At 42.6% G+C, this 22808-nt stretch overlaps 1 protein-coding gene across 3 annotated transcripts in view; it reads right to left on the bottom strand.

Annotated features, from left to right (window-relative positions):
* Window positions 1-22808, bottom strand: part of ZZEF1 (zinc finger ZZ-type and EF-hand domain containing 1) — a 124141-nt gene that overhangs the window by 45529 nt on the left and 55804 nt on the right. For all 3 annotated transcript variants that reach the window (XM_084751296.1, XM_084751295.1, XM_084751297.1), the window contains exons 19-32: window positions 21194-21353; window positions 20351-20472; window positions 20125-20247; window positions 19201-19367; window positions 19040-19121; window positions 18200-18401; window positions 16960-17108; window positions 14685-14925; window positions 11829-11908; window positions 9793-9886; window positions 9079-9541; window positions 7463-7627; window positions 3148-3267; window positions 2460-2621 (exon numbers count right to left, since the gene is read on the bottom strand). In XM_084751296.1, coding sequence (XP_084607422.1) covers window positions 2460-2621; window positions 3148-3267; window positions 7463-7627; window positions 9079-9541; window positions 9793-9886; window positions 11829-11908; window positions 14685-14925; window positions 16960-17108; window positions 18200-18401; window positions 19040-19121; window positions 19201-19367; window positions 20125-20247; window positions 20351-20472; window positions 21194-21353 — 2330 coding nt within the window. The remainder of the gene's footprint in view (window positions 1-2459; window positions 2622-3147; window positions 3268-7462; window positions 7628-9078; window positions 9542-9792; window positions 9887-11828; window positions 11909-14684; window positions 14926-16959; window positions 17109-18199; window positions 18402-19039; window positions 19122-19200; window positions 19368-20124; window positions 20248-20350; window positions 20473-21193; window positions 21354-22808) is intronic.

The following is a 22808-nucleotide window of genomic DNA, read 5'->3' as shown; positions in this document are numbered from 1 at the left end:
TGTCTAAAACAAATACAGTGTGGACATGGTTAGAACACCCTAATGCAATCAACATGAGGAAGAGGTCAGGAGACCCTGTGACTTCAGCTCTACCAACTAGTTGCTATGAGACCTTCACACATTACACACAGTCAGCCTTCTCTATCTGCGGCCTCCACATACATGAGCTCCGTATCTCTGGATTCAGCCAACACCATATCAAAGATATCTTTTGAAAAATTGTCTCTGGGGACTGAGCAGTGGTAGTACACACCTTTAATCCCAGTTCTCAGGAGGCAGAGGCAGGTGGATCTCTGTGAGTTCAAGGCCAGCCTGTCTATAGAGTGATTCTAGGACAGTCCGGGCTGCACACAGAGAAACCTCATCTTGAACAAAACAAAACAAAAACCCATCCAAACAAATTGCCCCTGGGGATGATTCAGAGGTTAAGAGCACTTGCTGCTCTTCCGGAGGACTGGAGATCAGTTTCCACGTCAGCAGCTCACAGAAGCTTGTTATTCCTATTCCAGGGGGGTCCAATACCTCTGGTCTCTGAGGACACCTGCGCTCACATATACATGCCCACACCAAGACACATGCACATACACAAAATTAAAAATAAAATAAATCTATAAGAAAATTATCTGTATTGACCATGTCATCACTCCCTAAATAACACAGTGTAAGTGCTACTTACCAAGCATTTACAGTGACTCATACAGCATCATAAAGTCACCTTGAGATAATTCAATGTATACAAGGGGATGTGTGTGGGTTACTGAGAACCTGAAGCATCTCATTGGTATAGGTGAGGCCTAGGAACCAATCCACCAAGGGACAGGAACACAAAGACAAGGATGACCAAGTTGTACCTGTCCTTGTTCCCGATTCCTCACTTCAAATCAGAGGTTTTAGGCAGATAACTTCATGGGCTCTTCTCACGCAAAACTATACATTCATAGTTTCAGTTTACAGTTTGTTTCAGCAATGAGAATTTAAACATGGGCTGGAGAAACAGTTCAGTGGTTAAGAGTAATTGCTGCTCTTCAAGGGAACTAAGTTCAGTTACCAGCGCCCACATCAGGTGTCTCACAACCACCATTTTAGCTACGGGAGATCAGACATTCTCTTCTGGCATCCTATGGCACCCACATATATACATAGACAAACATATATAAATGAAAGTAATAAATCCTTAAAATTTTTTAAATTAAAAAAAAAAAAGATTTGCTAGCTAGCAAATGCAAACCAAACATTCATGCATCCATCCACTCATTCGTGCATTGCAACTAAATGGTTTTAGGCTTGCTCCTACACAGCTTCGGGATAGTGTTGAGGGACTGATGTGAAGCTTATGTGTTCCCTCTCTTCCAGGACTGTATCATGCTGGCACAGACAAGGTTTGGAACACTGGGCTGACAGACAGCTACAGACCAGCTGCTACCAGACCTGTGTCCTCCTTGTCTGCCCTCTGATGGCAGGTCAAAGGCTAGAGACAGCTTTATCTGCTAAGCTGCCTTGGTGGCCCAAGGAGGCAGCTTTGACCTCCCTTCTCTCAGAACGTCTTTTCTGAGAGTGAAAACAAGTGAGTGATTTCTTATGCACTCTTGTGCCAGCTCTCCTGTTAACGCCTGCTCTTCTGTTCTTCTCTCTTCTCAAATGAATGGTTAAGTGGGCTTGAGCAAGTACAGACACATGAGTAAAAACTAGAATGAAGCACCTCTCTCTTGAGAAACCCACATCTGCTCAGAGGCACATAATATTGCCCTTTTCTTAAGCCCCACCTCTCAATACCCATGTTTAAATCTATATTAAAATATTGTCTCAATAAACTCCCAACTTCATTTTATAACAAAATAAAAAATTATTAAAAAAATAAAAAAGCATTGCATATTATTTTCTTTTTACGTGTGAAAGAGTAGAAACACAGTCCTCCACTATAACAAATTCTATAGTCAAATTTCCCAGGTTTCATGAATGAACAGGGGTTAGTCAGCACATGTAAGGGTCATGGTTGAGCTTTACCCAGGAAAATTCCCTTCTTATTATGGTGTTTCTTCTGCCACATAAGTAATGTATACTCTTTTTAACTATAGCCTAAGTCCTTACAATCTTCAGGATGGCTAACAGCATACACAGGAGTAAAAAAATTTCTCCTGCTCCATAGGCTTTTAGGACGCCTCAAAATCCTCACTTTCCAAGTTCAGGACACTACTGCTGCCAATTTACCCAGCCCCATGTGTGCCAGGTACTGTTCTAGACACTCAGAAACGGAACCTATCCATTCTCCCCAAGTTTCAGAGGTAGCTCTAAAGATGACCAAATGGAGGCCTGGAAAGGTCATGGAACTTGCAAGGTCACCCATCTCTCCTGCGGCAAAGGCAGGAGCTACTCTAGACTTTCTGCCAGCCCCACTCCCTTGCTTCCACCCTACCCATGCCCCTACTCCAGGGAAAGCAGAGGGCAGACTGTGCTCTTACCTGATCACACTGTCATGGATGCTGATATTTTCTTGTGACATATTCATGAGGAGATCTGGTAACTGAATGTCAACAAAAAAGGCAAGATCCCTGGGTTCCCAGCCCATATCCAAAAGGTGAAGCAGAGCTGTCTGAACACAGGATAGAGCAGGGAGCAGCGACCTAAAGAGACCACACAGCGACAGTTACCTAAGCCGCCCACTGACAACAGGGACAGTCTAAGTCGGCAGCCTGACTCAGTACTAGCTTTTAAGAAGGAAGGACTCCACACAAATACCCTTAGAAGCTTAAAAAATAAATAAGCAAAAAACCCAACAACTGTGAAAGGTGGAAAGTGAATCTGACAATGCGGGGGCGTCCGACAGTGAAGGAGGCGGCAGCAAAGTCACCCAGTGATGATGGCAAAGCTAGAGTCCCTCCCAAATTAGCCCAGGCTGTACAGGTATAGAAGGACCATTGGGCTGAACAGTTATATCTGAATGACTTACAATGGAGGAGACAAGAACCTGCTTTGTGTTCACATTTTAATCCACACATAATATATCAGATACTGAAGATAACAGGCTATAAGTGATTATCTGTGCTTAATTTTGTGCTTTTCTGGATTTTCAACATCAAATATGTATTTCATTTATAATCAGAAAAAAAAATACATTTTTTTCTCAAGAAATGTAAAGGCAATCCGTACCTGTCATTTATACTACTAAATCCTTTAACTGCTTTGACCAAAAACAGAACAAGTTGATAGTACGTGTCTCGGATTTCTTTGTGTAGATCAGCTCCACAGCCTTCCAAGTGACCAAAGTAACTAGAAATAGAGGAAACCACCATCTTAATATCCAAGACAACTTTGACTCATCAATCTTTATTTCTTAAACAAAACAGCCAAGAAGCAGCCAGCCGAACAAGGCAGCACAGAGACTGGAGTGACTTTGACTGGAAGTCCAGTCGGGTCAAGAAGGCAGCCCCGCAGACCTGTGGAGCTGGCAAGTTCTTATCTCTCTTTGTTAATCAAACAAAGCAGCCATCTCTTACTGCATGAGTATGCCATGCTAAGTCACACGCTTTCCATAAGTTACCTCACTTTACCCCTCTCCACACCAACACGACCCCAATCTGTTCTTCCTTTATTGATTAGTATATAAAGTGCCCCCTGGTTTTTTGGATGTGTGTGTGTATGTATAGTTTTGGCTTAGAACTCACAAAGACCCACTTGCCTATGCATTCCAAGTGCTGGTTCACCAGCTTTTCACACCTTGATCCTTGGTACCTAAGTGACTTCAACATCCAAGGGAACAATGGCTCCATTTCTCTCTATTCTTTATACTCTTCACCACCAAGGATTTTCAGGTCTGTTTCCTTAACTGACCTTGTCATCAGGTGAAGACTGACTTCAGACCATGCTACTCTGCCTACAGTCTCCTATCCCGCTCTACTGTGGACTTCCATACAGCCTTTTTCAATCCCAGTGAGCCCCAGCCCAGGAAGGCATCAACTACACCCACCATGCTGCCTCTTTACTCTCTTCTCAGCTTGGATTCAGCCCATCATCATATTCCCACGCCAGCAAACACCGGCTCCCTGGCCTTTTCCTCTTTCTATGACAAATTCTCTTGCATGAGGAATCTTTTATTATTCCAAAACAGTGAATGTAGGTGGAAGGACCGCCACACAATCAAGCTGACTAATGCCACTTTAAATTCCTGTCAATTTCTCTTTAAAAATAGTATTTTTCTTTTAGGCTGGGCATGGTGGCACACACCTTTAATCCCAGCACTCCAGAGAGGTTCTCTGTGAGTTCAAGGCTAACTTGGTCTACATAGCAAGTTCCAGGACAACCAGGACTAAAGAGACTATATCTCAAAAAATGAACACAAAATTTTATTTTTAATTTTATGTGTATGAGTATTTTGTCTCCATGTATGAATGTGTAACATGTGTGTGCCTGGTACCAACAAAGGACAGAGGACCTGGAACCAGAGTTACAGATATGAGGCACCATGTGTGTGCTGGAAACTGAACTCATATCCTCAGCCAGAATAAGTGCTCTTAACATTCAAGCCAACTCTCTAGTCCCTCACTCTTTTCTTGGAGACAAAGTCTAGCACAGTTCAGGTTTACTTTGAACTTCTACATTATCCATGCTGGTTTCAAGCTCAAAACAATCTTCCTACTTCTGCCTCCCAAGTATTAGGAATACAGGAAACACTACTACACCCAGCTTATAAACACAATTCTTTAAAAAGCATTTAAAATTGCCAAAGTACTTAGCAGACTGGCTTTCCCTGTTTTCATCTCTATTTATTTATTTATTTTTAAGATTTATTTTCTTGGGCTGGAGAGATGGCTCAGTAGTTAAGAGCACCGCCTGCTCTTCTAGAGGTCCTGAGTTCAATTCCCAGCAACTACATGGTGGCTCATGTATAATGGGATCTGATACCCTCTTCTGCAGATAAAGCACTCATATGCAATAAATAACATAAATAAATGTTTTAAAAAAGATTTATTTTCTTTATTATGTATGCAGTACTTCACCTGCATGAATGCCAGCATGTCAGAAGAGGACATTAGATCACAGTATAGATGGTTGTGAGCCACCATGTGGTTGCTAGGAATTGAACTCAGGACCTCTGGAAGAGCAGACAGTGCTCTTAACCTCTGAGCCATCATCTCTATTTAAAGCCTTCTTTTCTTTCCTTAAATGATCACTATCTTCTTCTCTATCTCATTTCACCGATGAATTTGGTCATATCTTATTTTTAAAAGTAGAATCTTCATATAGGAATCCCTCATTTTTGTACCACTCCATCTACCAGCCAATGTTTACCTGTGCTGAACTGCTGGAATGTTCTGCTTTTACCTGCTAACACCGACAGCGCCTTCCTGACTTTTGCTGCCTCATCTCTTCCAGCACTGTGTTCTAATACCTTCACATTTGCAGGTGCAGTCCTCAGGGCAAAGCAAGCGCTTAGCAGGAGCGAGGCTCCGACCCGGTACTCAGCACTGCAAAATAATACAACCCTTGGCTGCCCACATCCTCTTCCTATAGCCGTCATATTTTCTTGTTTTCCTTTCTAGTGTTCTCTTTCTGCTTTACCATCACATCATCTTTCATTCAACTGGGCTTCAGGCCATAATTCACCAGGACTCACCATTCAAACCCACTGCCTCAATCTCAGTCTCAAACTCTCCCATCAGGATCCAACTCAACTGGTCCTTCTTAAGGTTGGAAGCACTGTCTTCTCTTGGCTTTTATGACACCATCACCTACTGCAGTCAGCCTACTGCAAGGGCCATTTTAATGGTCTTAACTGACTTCTCTTCTTTCTTTCTTTCTTTCTTTCTTTCTTTCTTTCTTTCTTTCTTTCTTTCTTTCACTTCTAAATAAAGGCAGGCTTGAAGGCTCAGTTCTGGGCTACTGCCTGTCTAGGTTTCATCTGGTCCACGGTTTTAAATATTTTCTGTCTGTTGATGATAAGCAAATTCTACCCCTAGTCCTGACTTATTTGCAATTAAAACAGGGAATGGAGAGATGGCTCAGTAGTTAAGAACATGTTCATAGGGTGTGGTGATGCCTACCTGTAATCCCAGCCCTCAGGAGGCAGAGGCAGGCAGAGATCCCTGTGAGTTAGAGGCCAGCTTGGTCTATAAGGCGAGTCCAAGAAAGCCAGGGCTACACAGAGAAACTCTGTCTTAAAACAAAAACAAAAACAAAAACAAAAACAAAAGCAAGCAAACAAAAAAGTCCAAACATATGGCCGGAAGAAAATATAAAATTTTGTCCCCATCTGTGTGTTTCATACCCTTTCTCTCTCTCACTGAAATGTGACACCATCCACGTACTGCTCCAGCCAAAATCTAAGAGTTTCTTTCCCCATGTTTTCAATATCTTTCATTCTTCTTCTCTGTCTTACACAATTCAAATTCCCAAATAAATCATGAATGATGTTTGCTTTCTCTCAAACTTCTTAGTGCAAACCATCACCTATTGCCTGTATTACTCCTAACTGCTTTTCTGCTTTGTTTTGGTTTCTCTGTGTAGCCTTGCCAGTCCTGGACTCACTTTGCAGACCAGGCTGGCCTTGAACTCACAGCGATCCACCTGCCTCTGTCTCCAGAGTGCTAGGATTAAAGGTGTGCGCCACCACACCCAGCTCTAACTGCTTTTCTGATTTTCCCACTTGACCACAGAGCATGAAGAGGCATCTTTCACAAACTTAAATCCACTGTGCTCCTCCTTCAGGGTTTGAAAATCTCCCAATGTTTCCCACCTGCAACTCAGCATAAAATGCAAGTACCCGGAACGATAGGGCCCTGCCTCACACTAACTCGGCTTACCTACTTCTCCAGCTCACTCAACCATGCTCTTTCTCGCTGTCCCTTGGCCTGATTCCCAAGCAAGAGTTTCTTGTGCCCTTAGCACACTTTGCCAGTCTCAGCAGGTCATTCATCTTTGGTTTACATGCCACCATGTCCTTGACCATCCAAACTGTGCTACTATACATGGTTGCCACATACTATATCAACTATCAGAGACTGTCTCATTTATTTAGAATACTTTCTCTTACTTTCTAGGCTCCACTAGAAAGAGGCCTTGCCTGTCTTGTCATTTCTGTATATATAAAGGTGTTTGGCATAGCAGAAAAAAATTTTTTGTTGTTGTTGAGTGAAGGTTACAGCCACCTTGAAAGGTCATCGTCATTACTACAAATAAGCACTGCACTTAGCAAACAGCTGTTAGAGCCTTATGGCAGTGTGGGTACATGAGGAGCCCAGTTCTTACTGTCAGGTAAAGCAGACAAAGTCAGAAGAGGAACAAGCACATTCTTGGATCCTACTAAAAGGATATAATCCATTTTTTCTTGAGATGAGAGAACATCTTAACCAGAAATATAAATTTGTATCATATATGGCAATAATGGAGTTATTAATATACATGCCTATTGGATTTCTGTAAAATGGCATCTGCTTGCTTTTCTGGCATATCTGTCACTTGTACTTACTTTGTAAAATCTTTCTGGCAGGTCAGAAGTTCCAATAGGAAAAGTATATACGGTGGATGGAAGCAGTGAGGCTGCCCAAGGGATTCTGAACAATACTGAATTATCCTCAGGACTTCAAGGATGCTCTGTGCTTGGGCTTTCCGCAGAGAAAGAACCTTCACAACACTGGAGACAGAGTTCAAGTCAGAAACGTCCAGAAAAAAAACCCTCCACCCACATTCTGAAGCCACATAAACAAAGGCAGTCCTCCTGAGAGGGCCTGGGAGTGTCAGTATGAGTGTGACCTGCAGTTAAACACCCAGCACTACAAGCCAGTGCACACCAACTTTGCAGAAGCTCAACAGTTTATTTATTTATTTTTAACAGTTTTTTTCTCTTCTTTTTTTTTTTTTTTAGTTTATTATTTTTTTTAATAAAGAGTTAAAGCATCTTTATTTTCCCTAAGGAGGCAAAACTTTATATCTTAGGGCAGGAAATTCCTCACTGACATAGACCTATGGACAAATAATTTTGTAAGAAAATATCAAATCCTAAATTTCTCTCTTAAAAAAATGAAAAAAAAAAAAAAAAACAAAAAAACAACCCTGAATGGTAGTGTCTTTTAAAGCCAGGTGTGGTGGCTTATGCCTACAATACCAATACTCCAGAAGTTGAGGCAGGGGGATTGCTATTAAGTTCCTGGTTAGCCTAGGCTGCAGAATAAGATTTGTCTCAATATATCAGAAAAGAAAAAGAAGGAAAAGGAGGAGGAAAGAAAGTGAGAAAGAGACAAAGAAGAAGAAAAGAAATGCTTCTATTTTTAAAAAATCCATGAAAGCATTACTGAGATTTATGTTATACACAGTAAAGTATACAATTTGTTTGTTTTTGGACACAAGGTCTATCTATATAGCCTTGGCTGTCCAGGAGCTCACAGTGATCTGCCTGCCTTTGCTTCCAAGCCCTGGGATAAAGTGTGCGTCACCACACCCAGGTCCAGTTTCTGTTCAGACAGGGCCTCAGGTACTCTGCTTCCTGTGCTCCATCGCCCAAATTCAGGGGTCACAGATGCACCACCACACAAGGTCTTAACACAGTGCAGAGATCAAACCCAAAGCTGCTTCATGCTGAGTGAGCACTCTACCAACTGAGGTATATCAATAGCCCACAGTGTATCAATCTTAATATTTCTTCAAGGAGCGAGAGAAAAACAAACAAACCAAGTCCCTCATATCCTAAAACAAATCTGGATGTACTCTAAGTATTATTGGTTCACTTTATTTTACTTAAAATATTTTCATTTAAAAAATTTTATACAGCTGGGTGATGATGGCGCACACCTTTAATCCCAGCACTAGGGAGGCAGAGGCAGGTGGATCACTGTGAGTTCAAGGCCAGCCTGGTCTACAAAGTGAGTCCAGGACAGCCAAGGTTACACTACACAGAGAAACCCTGTCTCAAAAAAACCAAAAGAAAAAACCCCCACTAAAACCAAAACCAAGTATACACTATATTTTGATTATATTCTTTCCCCTATCCCTTATTTGTTTATTTTAAACATGAATTTCAAGCCTTTCACTAGACTGGGTACCTACAACTTGAAAAGAGAAAGTGCTGGAAGAAAATGCCTGGCTCACCTCTCATGTGAGAGTGACTGATCCTTAATGAAGTCCATGACATCCTTCAGCACCGGGTATTTCTCCTTGATTGTGGGGATGGGCCGGGTCTCCTCCATGGATCTGAAAGAGAGCAGCCGGAGTCGCCCTCGGGTGAAGGGGGGCCTTCGGGTGGGTGTGGATGGTGATGAGGGCTCTTCAGCCATGGACACTTCTGCAACAGAGGGGCCACTGCTGGGTGCTAGCTTCGGCTGGATCTCCAAGCCAGGGCTCTTGTCACCTGCAGTTGGGGTGGCTGCTTCTGTATGGGATGCTGAAGCCTGGAAATACTCTTCCACCACAGAGCTTGTCCTCTGGCGTCTGTCAAGTGGCTGGAGATGATCAGTTTCATCAACAGGCACCAACTTATCACAGTTTCCTTTTGAACTTTTGCTCGTGGGCAAAAATTTCAGTAATAAGAGACTTTTCTGAATACAATCTTTTGCTAAGTGAAAACAAAACAAAACAAGAAATAGTCAAAATTAAAGTTACAATCTATTTTCAGAGAAAAAACATCTATTTAAGCTTCATGATTTATGGCAAGAAAAGCTGTCATGAATGCTGGAACATGTGTGTTTTTAATTTCCTAGGTCTACACAGCTCAATTAAGACAACATGGAAGGTGGGGCACCTGTTCCCAGGTTCCAACAGGAAACCCCATGGCCTAGCCATGGTGGCTGTTGCTAGCACACTCACCCAGGCTCTCTGGGTTCACCTCTGCAGCTTCCAGACCACGTTTCTCTTCTGTCTCACTCCCCAGGCTCAGCAGGGACTTCTGCTTCATCTCTAACTGGGGAGATGACAGGAGACACACAATTAAGCTGTCAGACAGAGTGGCAAGTGCAGCCATGGAAAACTATTTCAAAGGCACTTGGTGCCGAGACAGTAGAGAACAACAGAGCTACCATACAGCACTCAAGCTCTTTTTGTTTGTCCTAGGAGTCTTTGAAGTAAAGGAAACCTTCTTCACTACGTGGCATCTGAAAGAAGTCTGTGCCTATGACTTCACTATTTTAAAAACCGAGGACTAGAGACCCATACCTCAACGACAGAGCACTTACCTTGCAGGTGTGTGGTCCTAGGTTCAACGCCCAGACCTCACAACTAAGCAAACAAATAACTACAACACTGCTATCAGAAGGGCCTTTCTTTAAATCCAATAGTATAGACAAAAAAAAAAAAAAAAGTAGAGATCTAGGAAAATAGGGTTTTGCTAGGGTCACAACACTGCTATCAGAAGGGCCTTTCTTTAAATCCAATAGTATAGACAAAAAAAAAAAAGTAGAGATCTAGGAAAATAGGGTTTTGCTAGGGTCACATTTCTAGTTTGTTGCAAAGGTCAGAATATGAAGTCTATTCTACCCTGAACACAAGGACACTCCCAAGTGATGCACCCTTAAAGAGGAGGATGTTGAAGACCAGCATCAGCAATGGTCACAACATAAGTCATAATGCTGAGAATTTCAACAACAACAAAAGGCGTATCTGATATATTGCTAAGGTCTCAAGGTATAGTCCTAGGCTATACCAAAGCATAATCTACAACACATCTAGTCAACTGCTAAACCCTTTTAAACAACTATTTGTGGTAGCTGACTTCTCAGATACTCTTTGCCTTCCCATTTTAATTAGGAGTGCTTTGTTTCCTCTGTAGATACTCTTGATTCTTGATTACATTTTTGAGGGATGCACATGCACCCTATTATACATGTAGAGGTTAAAAGTAGTGGTGGTCAGTTCTCTCTTCTCCCAGGGACGGAACTGAGGTCATCAGGCTTAGCAGCAAGTGCCTTATCCTCCATGCCATCTTGCCAGATCCATACTACTCTTTCCTTCTTTTCCCTTTTTTCTTTTTTCCAATACCGGAACTTGAACCTAAAGCCTTGCGCAAATTAGGCAAGCACTCTGCCACTAAGTTACATCCCCAGCTAATTCTCCTCATACCATTCTGGTGACCATGCCTTTTAGTTTCATTTGAGGGATTCTGTTTACCTCTACACAGCAATATATTTGAGCCATTAGACATGTTGTAACCCATGTCAATTCTGTCCACAATTGTGCATTCCTGGATAAATCCACATGCTTTAAAAAGAACTATTATAAATGATTTGAGGTTATCTTTATCTCTGCTTGATGTTTATATTACTTCCTTTACTGAATTATCCAGCTAGATGTATCAGATAATGATTTCCAACCTCAACATCCCTTCTAACTCTCACACCCAAGACCACTTTTCCTATACTGGTCAATACTTCCACTGTCTTCCTACAAGGAAGCTGGGACTAACCTAATCAACTCCTTCCATTCATCAATCACATCCATCATGAAGTCTTCTTGATTATTTTATGTCAATGGCAGAAGCCATACTTAACTACTGAAATTAATCTCCAGTTTTCCATTTCATTATCTGTTCTCTATCTGGTTATTTAAAGATTTTTTTTCCTTAATCACTATCCAATATTTAAGACACATGCAAATATATAAAGAATAACAATACTAGTATACAGGTAGTCATCTTCGTGGCTAAGAAATAAAAACAGTTCTTTTCAATTTGGGGTTTTGGGGTTTTATGCACTTGTATAATTTTATTATGTATTTACATATATAACATATAAATTTGGTTTGTATTACTTTACATAGGAGGTTGGAAAGAAAGCTCTGGGATAGAACCCTTGCACAGTATATATGAAACCCTGCATTCAATCACAACTTCACGGAAAGGAAAGCCTTACCATCCATATTCGAATCCCATCTGCCAGGGAGTACACCTGGGAGAACTCCTCAGTTAGGGCTATCTTGCCCCTGCTGTTTACTAGGGAAAGGAGAAGAAAGGAAGGGATTACATTCAGCGGGCACACTCACTACTGCAGCATTAAGCTTCTGAAGCCTCACTTCCCCTGACACACACACTGGGGTGGCACAATACTACTGCATTCTCCATGTCATTTCAATATAATATTATTCAAACTAATAATTTCTGAAACAGCAGTGTTTTTGTTTGTTTGTTTTGTTGTTTGTTTTTCAAGACAAGGTTTCTCTGTGTAACCACTCTGGCTGTCCTGGAACTTGATCTGTAGTCCAGGCTGGCCTTGAACTCATAGAGATCCACCTGCCTCTGCCTCCCAAGTGCTGGGATTAAAGGCGTGCACTACCACCACCCAGCCAAAACAGCAGTATTTTTAAGTGCACAACATGTAGAAAAATAAGATATAAAGAATACCAAGAGTAAAAAAAAAGCCTTTAGTATTAAAATTAAATTTAAACATCTTTGACACAGGGACTGCAGAGATGGCTCAGTGGGTGAGGGCACACATTGCACTAGTAGAGGAGCTTTGGAGTAGAGGGGGTTTGGATCACAACACCCACATAAAAAGCTGGGTATGGCACGTAAGCACCTATGACTCCAGCATTCTAGGGTGCAGAGATGGGAGGATTCCGCGGCTCCACAGGTGGCCAGCCAGCTTAGACAAGAGTTAGAAAGCAAGCCAGCAAACAAACAAACAAAACATAAAAACAACTCTGACACGAGAAGCAGTTTATGAAAAGTATAAACAAAAAGGTCTGATTACTAAAAAGTTTACCTTTAAAACAGATGGTAAATACATACACACATGACTATATTTAAGCCAGATAGATAGGTAGAAAAAATGTTTACAAAGTACTATGAGGTAAGATTATAGTTCATAATATGTTAATTTTTTTCTTTTCTTTGTAAGCCTCTATAAGAATGGATGAAATTTTTCTAATTAGAAAAACTACCACCATCACCCCGCACACACTTTAAAAATAAAATCTCTGAGGTCTGCTCCTTCTCCTCATCAAAACCAAAAGCTAAGGCTGGACAGATGGCTCAGGTTAAGAGCACTGACTACTCTTCTAGAGAAGCCAGGTTCAATTCCCAGCACCCACATGGCAGCTCCTAACTCCAGTTCCAGGGTTTTTGACAACCTCACACTAATGCCCATAAAATAAAATAAAATTACTTAAAAAGAAAAAACCAAACACAGGAACAAAAACAAAACAAAACAAAACACCAAAAGCTAATGTCCTAGAGCATGGTGAAGCAGGCAATGAGGCAGCAGGAGTGCGATGCTGAGAAAAAGACATGGTCCTGGCCCACATGCAGCTTACAATCTAGTTGAAAATCTCTCCTATTTTCCTGACTCAGAAGGAGTCACACTATGATATCATAAAATTAAGGCAGCTCAAAAGATTAGTAATAACCCAATTGGAGACAACAATGGAAAACAGTTACAAAAGACTATTCTTAATGTAGTTCAGTTTTGAAGAACTCTTAAAAGGTTCCTAGATATGATGTATGTGTCATAAAGACAAAAGTGGAGGGCCAGACATGGTGGTAACGACATGGGCAGACGGGTCTCTGAGTTTGAGGCCAGCCTGGTATACACTGAAAGTTCCAGGCCAGCCAGGGGTACAGAGTGAGACCCTGCCCTGTCTTAAAAAAAAAAAAAGAAAAGAAAGAAAAAAGACAGTTGTAGAAAGAACTGAGACAAAACTTGCCTCTTCCAAACTTGTTAGAAAGGCTAGGGTACAGCTCAGTGGTAGAGTGATTGCCAAGCATTACAAGACTGGGCACTTGATCCCTTGTACCCCAAAACCAGAACAACAAAAAAGGGAAGGTATTTTAGAAATAACTTGTGTATACCAAGATACTTCTTGTTCCCTTGTTTGACCAAGTGTTTCTTCTCTACTGCAAATACATATGAGGTAGATATGTGATTTGACCCTTCCCCTGTCAGGACATTTTCTACATCAGCTCTTGACCCATAAGGCCTTTATTCCTCTAATAAAAAGTTCCACAAGTAACAGCTTCCTGACGATAATTTGACTACAAACATAAATATGGGTTTCTTTCCCGAAACCATGCAGATGACCTCTCACCTACTGCTCAATGAAGATATACTCTCCCATGTATCACTCAGGTTTTAAAGTAGTTTTTCTTGAGTGGCTTTTAAAAAGCAGGTGAGATGTGAGGAGTCCTTGAGATATTTTGGCAAAGAGGAAATTACGCGAAAGCTAAAGGGCTGAGTGCACAGGCTTCAGTGATCGTCATATGTAATAACGCAGGAGCCAATCACCTGCTCTAATAGAGGAAGCTCTGTTCCTGCTTAATTTATCTACACTTGAAAGAACACGAACCCTGCCAAAGTACTTAGAAACCCAAACCTCAGCTTTCTGTATGGTTTGAAATGCTTTTCTCTAAATAAAGATTTAGAGACACCCCTCCCCTGAGCCCCATTCCTACTTGTGGACAAGGAAAAGTATTGCAGAAAAGTTGTCTGAGTGTGCTGAAGCTGGGGCTATGTTTTCTTTCAATTAAATTTCTTGGCAGTTTCCCCTGGAAATTCTGGATAAGCACCTGCTAACTCTGTAGATCATGGCTATCTGACACATACTGTAAGCTGCTAGGAGCTAATTGTAAATTAACCATTAATCTCTTGCCTGGCAAAGGAGAACTGACAAGATAAGTTGCACACATAAGTATTCTAGAACCTCACACTTAGACGGGCCTTCTTAAACCTTAGCAATTAGCCTTCAGACCAAACATATTCCCTGTAATGAGTTACCATATTTTTGCAGCTTCTCATATAAATCTGGAGTGCGATACACCAGAGCGGCAAAGGTGGCGTTCACAGCTTGATCAATAGTGGAACCAGCAACTATATCTGTCTTTGGGGCCTGTTTTCTACATGCCTGTATGAATCCTTTGAAAAGTTCTGAATATGGCCCACAGAAGTTCTGAGCAGGCTCTGACTGGGCAAAATCAAGGAGAAAATGGCGACAGGGATCATCAGAGATGTTCTTGACCTAGAAGCAAGAGAAAACTCATCACATTTAACACACTCGAGGGAAAAACGAAACAAAAAACGAAAACAAAAAACCTCAATAAGCACCTACTATAACAGAACAGAAGTAAAAACATAACACAGTGCATGCTCACAGGAAGCTTAAATCTATATGGGAGACCAGAAAGATGTACAGGTTTAAAAAGTAAACACAAATAAAACCTAAGAGTGTTAAAACTAGCACTAGCATAAAGCAAAAGCTCACCCAGTGCCAAATACCTAGAGGAGCACCAGTGCTGAGAATTCACAGGGCTCCTGGCAGGTCAGAGTAATTAAGAAAAGGCTCCTGAAGAACACAGGCTTAGGGATGGACACTGAAGGAAGGGATGGATGCCTTGGCCCTGAGACACACCATTCGCAAAAGTTGAGAGTCAGCGGGGAGACTGACCTGGCCTGAAGTCTCAGCTGGGGAGTGGTGGGAACTAGAGTCAGATAGGTAAGGTGAAAGGAGACTGCAGAGAGCCTTGACTGTCACACTGAGGATTTAGACTTCACCCTGTGAGCAATGGGGAGCCATTAATGGTGCTTGGTAGTGGAATGACAAGATAATGCACTGATTAAAAACAAAAATGAAACAAAACAAAAAGGAAACCTTGGTAGGTCTTGATGTAATAATGCAGGTGCAAAGAGGGGACCTGGAGAAAGATGGAGAAAGAGGGAAGGACAGAGATGCACATCATAAAGAGGAAGCTACAGGGCTTGCCGCTGACTGCATAGGAAGGGTGACAACAGGGCAGTGGTGAAGAAGGTTCTGGAGCAGTAGGTGAGGGCTACGCAAATAATGACCACTGAACAGTCAGGTTGGGACCATATTTTGGGTTCACTCTTTGAAATTAATGAGAGTCAGGGTGTAGAAATGGAAACCCATAAGAGAAGGCCAGAGTCTGGAGAAGAGAGAGGGCCAAAAGGATTATGGGATTATTCTCACAGGTGGACATTAGTTGAGGGCTGAAAAGATGAAATCTTGGGGGATTAGGAGAAAGAAAAGAAAGCCTGAATATAGCCTATCCTTTAGAGAAGGGGTGGGGGAGAGGACAACAAAGAGGGAGAAGGGGCAGGTAGAAAGAAAAGACACTAGACTACCATGCACAGAAGCACAGGGGCCGAAGGCTGGTAGGTGTAACTGCGAGAAGGGACACTAGAAGAGGAAGAGCCACTGGGTTTGGAAATAAATCATGAGACACCCTGGGGGGTGGGGTGGGGGGAGAAAAGTGGAGAAGGAAGGAAAGATAAGAGAAGAATGGGAGAAGAGGGACAAGTATAGACAGAGGAATAAACTTGTTTTGTTTTAAAATATGAGCCGCACGTGGTTGCGCACGCCTTTAATCCCAGCACTCAGGAGGCAGAGGAGGCAGCTTGCTGTGAATTCGAGGCCAGCCTGGTCTACAAAGTGAGTCTAGGACAGCCAGGGCTACACAGAGAAACCCTGTCTCGAAAAGCCAAAATAAATAAATAAATAAATAAAAATAAAAATAAAAAAAAATAGGGGGCTGGAGAGATAGCTCAGTGGTTAAGGGCAATGCCTGCTCTTCCAGAGGTTGAGTTCAATTCCCAGCAACCACATGGTGGCTCACAACCATCTATAATGTTATCTGATGCCTTCTTCTGAAGATAAAGCACTCATATACAATAAATAAAATAAATAAATTTTAAAAATATTATACAGCTAAACTAAGTGCTACAGTTCAGTGGAGAACAAAAGAGACAACAGAATCATTTAAAGTGTAACCCTGCAGACACTAGAAGCACACCAACAGAGAGTCACTGGGCACTGACTATATATTTCAACACTCATTCATTGCAAACTTCCAAACACTCACTGTATTCAGGCCCCTGTTATACACAGTCAGGATAAAAATAACAATGGTGGCTTCAGCCTCAAGGAGCTGGCAGTCCCATGGAGGTGACAGACATAAGCACACTGTTTATAACTTAAGGCAATACATACAAGCCACAAGATTCCACCCAAACAGAAAGGTGACAAAAGAGTAAATACCTCCTTCCCATCCTGGTGTGGGAGCGTGGGCCAGCTTGCTTCCAATCCTGACTCTGGGCAGATCTGATGCCTGAAGACAGGCTTCCACAATGGCGAGTTCAGGACTGAGGCCAGTTTTGCCTGTGATACTGCCATTTTACTGCCTAACTCTGCAGAGAAAGGCAGCTCATCAGATTTCTACTTAATTCAGTAAAAAATTCTGAGCTGATTCCCCCCTCCCAAAAAGGAGGAAATCACCTACACTTCTGAGAGTGGACCTGAGCCACCTCATAAGCATACACCTTGGATTGGTCTGAAGCGTTAGCCCTGAGCACTGCTGCTCTGTTAGAGTATGGCGGAGATTTGTTTGCTTAGGAAGAGGAAAACATATGAAGCACCTCTCAGGCCTGACGGGGCCATGTAGGAACATTACGCATGGAAAACACTCACCATTTATAAAGAAGTTGTTCTCACACACAGTAACACTCACCCTAGGTACAATTAAGCACAGAAACAAGTCTGGGGAGATATAACAGTGCTGAGCACAGTCATCGCCAGGTGCTATGATGGAAGAGGTTTCTGTTGTTCTGGTTTTTTTGGGTTGTTTTGTTTTCCCATATGGCATTTTTCTATGGCATTCTACTTTTACCATGGGAAAAACTCAAGAAATGATATAGAAATGTAATAAAATAAAAAAAAAAGAGACAGTATCTCGCTATATGGCCAATAACTCGCCATGTAGACCAGGCTGACCTCAACTCACAGAGATCTATCTTTGCCTCCGGAGAGCTGGGATTTAAAGTATGCATCGCCAGGCCTGAAAACAGAAAGGTTTGTTCTGCGAGTCTAATAAAGATTTATCCCAAAAATTTGAAGAGCTTAATAACAAGCTAAATTATTTTAAGACAAAAACAAACTTTAAGATAATTCACTATCTGCAGACTATGTAAACGTCCACTTACAGGACATGCAGCTGGTTCATCCTGTATCTCTGCTCTCAGGCTGGAGTATACCTGCATCTACGTACAGAATGAACATCACCACGCTTGCTTAAGCCTGGCTTCCTACCCACTTGTCTTCCACAGACAGAGGACTCAGCATACCCTCCGTGAGGAGAGTAAAGCCTAAGTCAAGAAACGTCCAGACAGTGGTAACTGCCAGGGAATGTGGCCAATACCTTGCTCTGTCACTATGAGAGAGCCCCACCTTGCTCTTCAACATGGTTCTGGTGAAAATGAAGGAGACAGGGCTGTGGACTTACGATGCACTGATTTGAGCGCCATGCACTGGGAGGCAAGGCGCCCCATCAGTCGGGATACAAGGAGTTGCAAGTCCAAACCCCAAGACACAGCAACGTCAGGCAGGCCATAGGCAGTGACGGTGAACTTGTAGCCCCACTCATTGTTACTGCTGTCAGAATGAAAGAGGAACTGTAGCCGAGGACCGTCCTTAAAGGTCACTTTCTAAAGACAAACAAAGGCACGTGGTCAAAGAGATGGCAGGAAGCTGCACCTCAGTAGTCAGCAAGCTTGAAATTTAAAACATTTAACATTTAAGTTTAAGAAGGAGTCTCTATTTACAGAAGTCATTTTTTGTTTGTTTGTTTGGTTTTGGTTTTTCAAGACAGGGTTTCTCTGTGTAGCCTTGGCTATCCTGGACTCACTTTGTAGACCAGAGTGGCCTCGAACTCACAATGATCTGCCTGCCTCTGCCTCCCAAGTGCTGAGATTAAAGGCTGCGCCACCACTGCCCTGCTTATTTACAAAAGTCTTAAGTTGTAAAGGAGAAATGTACAAGCCCCAAAATTTATAACTGCATTCACAAAGACGCAAAATGAGGAGAAAAGGGCTGCTCAGCTTTGCAAATCTTCGACGATACCTGCCTGCTACCTTCCCAGCCAGTGATCATGCTTATGTAGGTTAGGCTTCTGCTCCCAACCTCCTGCCTAGAAACCAAGCACAACTAATTTGGAGAAGTTGGATTCTGGGCCCTTCTCCTGGCTCCACTGGCCGAGAGTGATAGTTCTATTGTACCAAGGATTATCCAAAGGATAAAAGCTACAGAAATAGGTACTTCACTTTCTTCTGGAAATGTTACTCACCTTGGGCCATTTATAAGTGCCAACTTTGGTGTCATAGCGTGTCTTCCCACCTCTAGAGTCAGTAAATTCCAAATAATCATACCTGTGAAAACATAGTCCCTATTACTCCTCTTCTTGCTTTTGACCCACTATTGCTTGAGAAAAGAACCTATGAGTCTTACCTTTTTTCAGTTTCACATCTCTCATCAAATTCCACCTCAAAATAAGTTGCCCCTGGGCTAACAAAGACAGACACTTCATGGCAGTTATTTTCATAGTTGTGGGTGGATTCCTTGGTCCATGTATGCAATACCACAGGCTGCTCCTGCTGCCAGGTCTCCACGTCCAACTAGGAAGACAAATGAGTCAGAGAAATGACTCCACCCCAGATGGTCCAAGAGGCTCCTCAGGGTTCCTGCTCCTCAAGGCTTCAGAAGCGTGGGCTCTGATAGCTCTGAGAAGCCACTGTGCAGGGGCTGAAAGGCATGTCTGACCTTGCAGACACCGACACCTGTCCACTACTCAGTACAGTACACACCTGGCTTTTACTACACACCAGGGGTGCTGTGACCAGCTTCTGTCTTTCAGCTATGACAGACCTATTTCTTATCAATGATTTCAAGTATGAGTTTTCAGTGGATAAAACAGCAGCAACAACAAAAACCCCAAATTTGAGTTTCAATAGGCTTAACATTCTTATTTGGGACTTTGGCAAATCTGACATGTCTCCCCTCTTCTCTGACTCTCTTTTAAATCTACTAAATATATATGCCTTTTCCGTTGCCATAGGGCTGTTGTGAAATGCAGACTGTTAAAAACTTTTTATACTGAAAAATAAAGAAGAGACTTCTTTAAAATATCAAATTTAATTTGCCTTTGAAGCCTTTCAGACTTCAGTTGAGTGCTCACTTCTGTGAATTTCATGTAGTTTATGTAATTATATAGCTTCCTTTCAGTCTGCTATCTGATGCTGATGCTGACAAATCAACTAGGGTGAACATTTACTGTACTTGTGGGAGGAGCTGATCTGCATATGGAGATATCAGTCAGACCAATCACTCTCCCCAAGAGAGGAAAACGCAGGCTCAAGGGCCACTTTAATTCACCTTGCTCAGGCCTCCTTCTGGGTCACTGCACAGCTTCTTCAGCAGCTCTGTGAGGGTGCTGAACTCTCTCAGGAGTGTGCAGTGGGAAACATCTAAAGTGCAGAAGTCTAGCAGGAAGATGACCTGCAGGAGGATGAAAGGAGGGAGGGCTTAGCATCCACTTCACGCTCTCTCTGGGATAAACACCCCTCCCTGCTTATTACAAACAGCTCCCTTTTTCTCTTACCAGTTGACGAGCTGCCATAGAAAACACCGAATTACATAATTTTTCTACTATGGTCTTTCCACTATACTGTGACAAAAGGGATTCCAAAATCACTCTCATATTTGCCAGAAACTGTCCCACATCTATCAAAACATAAAGGGAGAAGTTAATACTTGCTATCAGAGAAACATCACTTGCTTAGTTGTCACCAAGATGAAGCTATAGAGCAGTGGTTCTCCAGCTGTGGGGGTTTAGTGACCCTTTCACAGAAGTCGCCTAAGACCACTGGAAAAACACAGATATTTATGTCATTGTAACGGTAGCAAAAGTACAGTTATGAAGTAGAAATGAAAGTAATTTTATGGATGGGGTCAACCCAACATGAAGAACTGTATTAAAGGGTTGCAGCATTAGATGGTTGCACACTGCTGCTCTAGCGGGATACAGAAGCTGAGGGTTCTGCATCAGATTAGATTTTAAGCCACCAGGCAAATGCTTCTGGGAGAGAAAGCAGGGCATATTTTAGTACAAGGCTGCTAGTGAAGTGAGTGATGCCTTTGTTCCTGTTACTTTTCAGAGGAGTGTAAGTAACATTTCTATAAGTTAGCCATGCCAGTCATGGAGGCACATGCCTATAATCCCAGCACTACGGGGCTGAGGCAAGAAAATAGTGAGTCTGAGGTCAGCCTGGGCTAGCAGTGAGACTCTGTCTCAAAGAAAGAAAAAGACACAATCATCCCTGTTAAGAGGGCTGTGATACAGAAAGCCACATGTACACCAAGAGGGCAGGAGCTACTGAGGACAGACATTCTCACCAGGTCACACTCAGAAACCTGTCTGTGATCATGGATTCTTGACACTCACATTTTTCAATGAGATCCATGGCGAGCTCTTTGGCTGCAGTGTCTGTGCTCTTGAGCTGCAGGAAGCACCAGGACAGCAGGCTGCCTTGCACCGACCAGAACAGGGAGAAGAGCACGGAGCCAACCTCCCCATGAGCCTGACCAAGCATCAACAACTCACACTGCAAGAAAGCAGACAGAGTGTGCAAACACTATAGGCAACTTATTGTATCAGAGAACACAGCGAGAGATCTCTACCAGAGTGACTCACTAGAAAAAAAACAAAAAACAAAAACCCCCAAACCATGTACACAAGGAATAGTCAATCCAGTAGCAAAGCAAGAAAGAGGCTTTATAGCTCTGATCTTTTTTGTTTGTTTGTTTAATTAAAGGATGGAGAGCGGAGTTGGTTCAGTAGTTGAGAGTACTTTTGCTCTTGCAGAAGACCTGGACTCAGTACCCAGTATCAACATGGTGGCTCACAATCATCTGTAGCTCTAGTTCTAAGGAATCCCACACCCTCCTTTTTTTTTTTTTTAAACAGGATTTTCTGTGTGGCCTTGGCTATCGTGGAACACAATTGGTAGACCAAGCTGGCCTTGAACTCATAGACCTCTGCTTGTCTCTGCCACCGAAGTGCTGGGATTAAAGGTGTGTGGCACCACTGCCTGGCTCAGTGATACTCTCTTCTGACCTCCAAGGTTACTGGACATGCATATCATAAAGAATACATATATTCAGGCAATATAGACACATAAAATAAAAAGTAAACAAATTTAAAGGTGCCTTCATTTACCGTGGCTTTACTTCTGCCTCTCACTCTGGGGGTACCTCACAGGTATCAGTTATCACCTGGAGGTCAGTGCTTCTCCCTGCACCTCAGACACTCTTCACTCTGCCCTCACTTTCCTCCTTCCTGAGCTGCAGCTCTCTTGAAACCCTGCTCATGACTCCTTCCTGCTCTTCCAGCTGTTCTTCCTTTGTAGGTGTCCTCCTATTGCCCATAGAGCTGTCCAGTTACAGCTTTCACCTACCATCCGTTCCTCCCAAAGGCTCTGCATGTCTGGAGTGCACTCACTGCTATTCCCTTCTTTAAGCACCTGCTCCTCCCCATCTTGTCTGTCACAGCACCTCTCTGATTACACTACATCCATCTTCTTCTCTAGACTTTGTCTCTCTCAGGCTCCAGAACCAACTTCTCAAAATCACCTTCTGAGTCCTCTAGACAGGGCTAGGTGTGCTCCCCAGCCTCTCACAGGACCACATGCCCACGCTCTGACATGACTGCATAGTGAGACGTGTTTGATCTCATGTGATCACATGTCTTCTGCTTGCCAGATTGAGTTCTTCTGCCACTCTATCCCATGCCTGGCACAGGGCCTTGTACAGAGCAGGCGTCCAGTGGATACAGATACAGTAAAAGAGACTCAGGAGAAAACCTCAGGTAAGCACTTCTAACCACTTTTACCTAATCCAACTCTACCTCTCTTGTATCACCAATATCTCAGGGAAGTACATTAGTGGCTGAGTGATCTCTGCCTAGGAGGTTCAGGGCAGATCTAACTTCCTCTGTGTTCAGAAGTGAGATGTGTGACAGGATACACACTTGATATTCAAATGCTAAGGCTTGTGGGAAA

This window comes from Acomys minous (genome assembly GCF_964271855.1).
Source record: "Acomys minous genome assembly, chromosome: 12".
Taxonomy (NCBI): Eukaryota; Metazoa; Chordata; class Mammalia; order Rodentia; family Muridae; genus Acomys; species Acomys minous.
This window is presented reverse-complemented; position numbering and strand designations above follow the sequence as displayed.